At 43.5% G+C, this 4,450-nt stretch overlaps 1 protein-coding gene across 1 annotated transcript; it reads right to left on the bottom strand.

Moving 5' to 3' along the window:
• Positions 1 to 887: 887 nt before the first annotated feature.
• On the bottom strand, positions 888 to 2,706 carry LOC127013047 (C-C chemokine receptor type 2-like). Its single transcript, XM_050891608.1, has 2 exons — positions 2,643 to 2,706; positions 888 to 1,969 (listed from the first exon to the last, which is right to left on the bottom strand). Exon 2 carries the CDS (start codon positions 1,956 to 1,958, stop codon positions 888 to 890), a length of 1,071 nt encoding a protein of 356 aa, XP_050747565.1. The 5' UTR covers positions 1,959 to 1,969; positions 2,643 to 2,706.
• Between the last annotated feature and the right edge of the window lie 1,744 nt (positions 2,707 to 4,450).

Here is a 4,450-nt window from a genome sequence, read left to right as displayed (position 1 = left end):
CCAGTAGACTTGGTGTGCGCAGTTACTTGCAAAATTGCACCCACAAAAATCACAATGTTGCTGATTAAAAGCCCACTTTGGAAAATGTTAGCAACTGAACAGTGATATGGCAGGCATAAAATTAAAGAACTAAAATCAAAATATTATAACTTAGCCTACAGTCAAAAGAATTATGTTTAAAAATGACTACACTATTAGCTAACAGATAAATCCTTGGGTTAAATGGCCCCAGTAAGATAAAGGTCAGTCAACTCTCCCATCAGAGGAGAGATATTATCTTGATATATCTCATATTCATCCTCACATTTATTTTTATGGAAACATCTTTTATTCATGTAGGGTAAATAAGGGGTAGGGCGGAAAAATGAAAAAAACTAAAAACCTCCCCCTATCAAATGCCTGACCATGTTGCAGAAAGAATACAGTCACTTCCAAAAGGTCCTCCATTAATGTTGAATACTAAACAGGTACATCAATCCTCAAAGCTTCCTCCCAATGTTTATCTTACAATGTTCACATAACAGTAAATGGCTCTTGTGAGATGACTTATTACTCCTTAGTCTCTTCAATATTGTATTCCCCGCAGGTAAATCTCACTAGCATTTGTTCATTGGATAGAGTTTGAGTGAAGAAACAGAATCATACTATTCTGGGCCCCATTCAAATCTTGATGTGATCAGCTATGGTGTTAATGTTTCCTGGAGAACTCACCGATTCTCTTAGTTTAAGAATGGAAAATGCTGTAACCCCAGGGAACAGTTAACCACAAGAATTGAGGGTCATATAGTTTTCAGTAGTGGTTGACATAAAGATCTTAAAAAATGTCAGGCAGTCCTTAAGGCAAAGCGAGTGATGCAACATTTACTAACTAATGTTTTGATGTATTTTTACAGTCCAGTAGAGATGTCATGCTCTGCAGTGGATGGTGTGAATGTGGAACTAATTCTTTCTAATTTTTCATGATAAAGAGTTGGACATTTCTTGCAGAGGTGGGCTGCAACATGCTTTCGGAAAAAGGCATAAAGATATTTCCTAAATTTTTCTCCAACAAATGCATAGATCACAGGATTGATACAACAGTGGATCATTGATATTGTTTCTGTCACTTGGATTGCTTTCTCCAGTTGACCTTTGATTTCACAATTTGGGACGAAAAGTGAACTTTGAAATGTATGCAAAAAAGAAGAAATATGGAACGGTGTCCAGAAGATGAAGTAAAAAATCATGATCACAAAAATAAGTCTGACTGCCTTCTGTTTTTTCTCATTCTTACATCTCAATAATGTTTTTAGAATTTGTGAGTAACTGAAAATCATAATAAGCATTGGAACAATAAGTCCCAGAATGTTCATCTTTAAAGTATAGAAGTACTTCCAATTTATTGCGGCATCGCTTGAATAATGAGCACTGCAAGTATAACGTGAATTTTCCTTTTGAGTTTTGTGAAATACTATCCCAGGAACAGAAGCAAGCATAGCAACAGCCCAAGTGACAGTGCTGGTGAGGATGCCGTAGGTAACTGTCCTAGCTTTCAAAGCAAACACTGCATGCACTATGGCCAGATACCTGTCTAGGGTCAACAGGATTATGAAAAAGATGCCACTGTAGAAGCCAAGGAGGTAGACACCTGAGAGAATTCTACACAGTGCCTCCCCAAAAATCCAGTCGTGAACAGCATAATAAGCCCAAAAAGGGAGAGAAAATACAAACAGCAAATCTGAAATTGCCAAATTGAGCAGGTAGATGTCAGTCATACTCTTCAATCTCTTGTATTTAACCAGAATAAGGACAACAAGCATGTTGCCTATGAGGCCAAATATCACCACCAAAGAATAAAGCGGTGGCAAAAGTTTTGCTGCAAAGTGCTTTTCCTCAGTTCCCATGCATGGGGCTGAATCGCTGTAGTCGAATTCTGTTGTCAGTGGCCAGTCGGCTGAGTCTATGGTATGGTTTTCCATGGTGTGTCGGTCTGGAAAGGAAGCAAAGGATGTTAAACTAGAAGAAACTCCAAGCCTGGCAGTGAGGGGAATGAAACACCGATGTCGTCATCTGGAATGCTTTTTGCTGTTGAGCGCATAAGCATTACTACGTCAAGGTGTGGAAGAGAATGAAATTGCAGAGCTCCCAGGAAACCCATCTATATACCTATGAAGTCACATTGCTACATGTTGGAAGTGTGCTGCGTGTCATGTGCTATGTGTACGCTGTCTGGTGCATTTTTCCTCCTCAGGAGAGCCTGTCAGCTGCCTGACCCAACCAGAAGCAGAGGAATGATGAATTTAATCCAAGCAGTGGATAGTTCAGGGCTGTTGTGCTCAGCAGTGGCTTTCCAATGGGGTGGAGTGAGCCAGCAAGGCCCCAACAGGAAAGCACAGCAGCTGGCACGCAGAGCATAGCCGTGCTTCTCCTTGGGACCTGGCTACCTTCTCATCATGCCAGCCCGTACTGTAGCCCTCACCCAAGGAGGACCAGGCACTGGCAAGGTGTAAACCGGTGCCTGCAAAGGCGCTGTGACTTGGGTGAAACATAACTGACTGCCGCTTGTTCAGGTGGTTCGTGACTTCCTGGGAGCCTTAATGCCTGTGGGAACCAGGTCACTGGAGGTGTAGAAATGACCTTTGCACAGTACTAAACATACCTACCTGGTGGACCTGTTGTCCTGCGTGTTGCGGAGCAGCGAGTCGGCAGTGTTGGTCTGGGTTAAAATGGCAAACGTTGTGTCCTTTACAGAGTCTGGGTCAGGCGTAGGCCATGGAAGTGTGCTGGTCTTAGGTAGCTCTGGAACGAAAACGGTGCGCAGTCCTGTAGAAAGAAAAGATGGGCAAAGACCTTAGCAAATGGCAGAAAAGATGACAGTTGCTCTCAGTGTGGCCCGTAACACCAGTATCTGTTGTTGACAGATCCTCCTGTCAATTGAAAGACCTTCCCAGTGCTCAGGGATGCAAGAAGTTTTGATTCCTTGTTTCAGTAGCTGTTTAGCAGCCATGATTGAGGAGCTCCAAAGTTTAAATTGGCTAAGTGTCTTGGAGGGGGCACAAAGGTGAAAGGCAGGTATGGCCATGGCTATGAGTGTGCACTAACAGTTCTTCATGCGTAGCGGTTGTTTGGTATCGTCCTTCGTGCTTTGTCAGTCAGTGTCTCCAGCGAGGTGACATAGTAATTGAGGAAGTGCAAGGGTTGCCCAAACTCTCTGTCCCTTCAGTTTTGGTTTGGGGACTGTTGGAGGGCCTGGGCTTCCCTTGCAAGAAGGAGTCACGGCCTGGGAGGCAAGTGTGCAGGAGAGCTGTGAAAGCCCTCAGGCAAGTTCTGTTATAGTGGGAGCAGATAAAGGCTTGTGACTTTGATGTCAGCCCTTCCTGTCGCCAAACCCTCCCCCTTTCCCAAGTCCCTGGTGGGACCGTGAGCCAGATGCAGAAGCATAGCTGTGTGTAATTTGGCTCTGAAAAGTTGAGGAGAACTGTCTTCTCACAGACCCGTGGAGAAAATGGAAGAATTGCTGCGTGTCCCGTGAGAAGCCGGGAAGAGGATTTTGTGAAGATGGGTGTTAGAGGGACCAAATGTGCTTCCTGGTCACTTAGTGGGGACGTGAAATCGATGCGTTTGGTAGCCACTCAAGTAGAGCTATTTGCTGTCTGGTAAAAGGGCTGCTCTTTCTTCCTGGGTCATCATGACTGCTTTTGTCAGGCACTTCATGGCAGGTTGGTGGCTGTTCATAGCAGGTTGATGGTTTTGAAATCTGCATTTTGCTGGCAATTTGATGCCTTGGCAAAGGCAGTTTGATGTTCTCTTGACAAAGGCAACAGACTGCTGCCAACGCAGCAGTAGTGCGTCTGCCCCAGCTTGCTCTGTGATCCCTGACCACTCACATAGTGCAGCAATGTTTGCTTCTTTCCTGCTTACAGCCCCGCCGTGCACTTTTTTCAATGGCGAGGTCTACCCTGTGTGATTGCAGATGTCTTTTGCAGAGACCACATTCTCAAAACCACCACTTCATTCTCTGCACTTGAGTTCTGCAAGACTAAATGTAACTGAAGAAACTCAGCCCGTGGCTGGAGTGACACAGAGGCACAGGCCCCTGCTCTGCTTTTTAGTAGAAACTCAATTTAACTACATGGTGGGCCATTCTGAGCTGTAGCATGTGAAATTTCTGAAGTGTCTTACGCTTGTGTCAGCCTACTCAGCTGTTTGAGGAAAGGAGTATTTGCTGATACGTAATTACAGACCATTCAGGATCCAGAGGACCTGATTTTTTTATCTCAGTGGATATATATATATAATACAAATAATCTTCTTCAACACATTTTATTGGTTACACAGTGTTAAAACAATTTTATGTGTGTATATATGCACAAGTATACATACATATATGTACATATATATACACTCATATATATATAGAATCGTAGAATTGTAGAATCATAGAATCATTTAGGTTGGAAAAGACCCTTAA

The sequence above is a fragment of the Gymnogyps californianus genome, chromosome 2, assembly GCF_018139145.2.
Source record: "Gymnogyps californianus isolate 813 chromosome 2, ASM1813914v2, whole genome shotgun sequence".
Lineage (NCBI taxonomy): Eukaryota > Metazoa > Chordata > Aves > Accipitriformes > Cathartidae > Gymnogyps > Gymnogyps californianus.
The sequence above is the reverse complement of the archived record's forward strand: the minus strand, read 5'-3'. Positions and strand labels throughout refer to the sequence as shown.

Coding starts and splice junctions, on each gene's coding strand:
- LOC127013047 (XM_050891608.1), bottom strand. CDS start 1,958: ATGGAAAACCATACCATAGACTCAGCCGACTGGCCACTGACAACAGAA.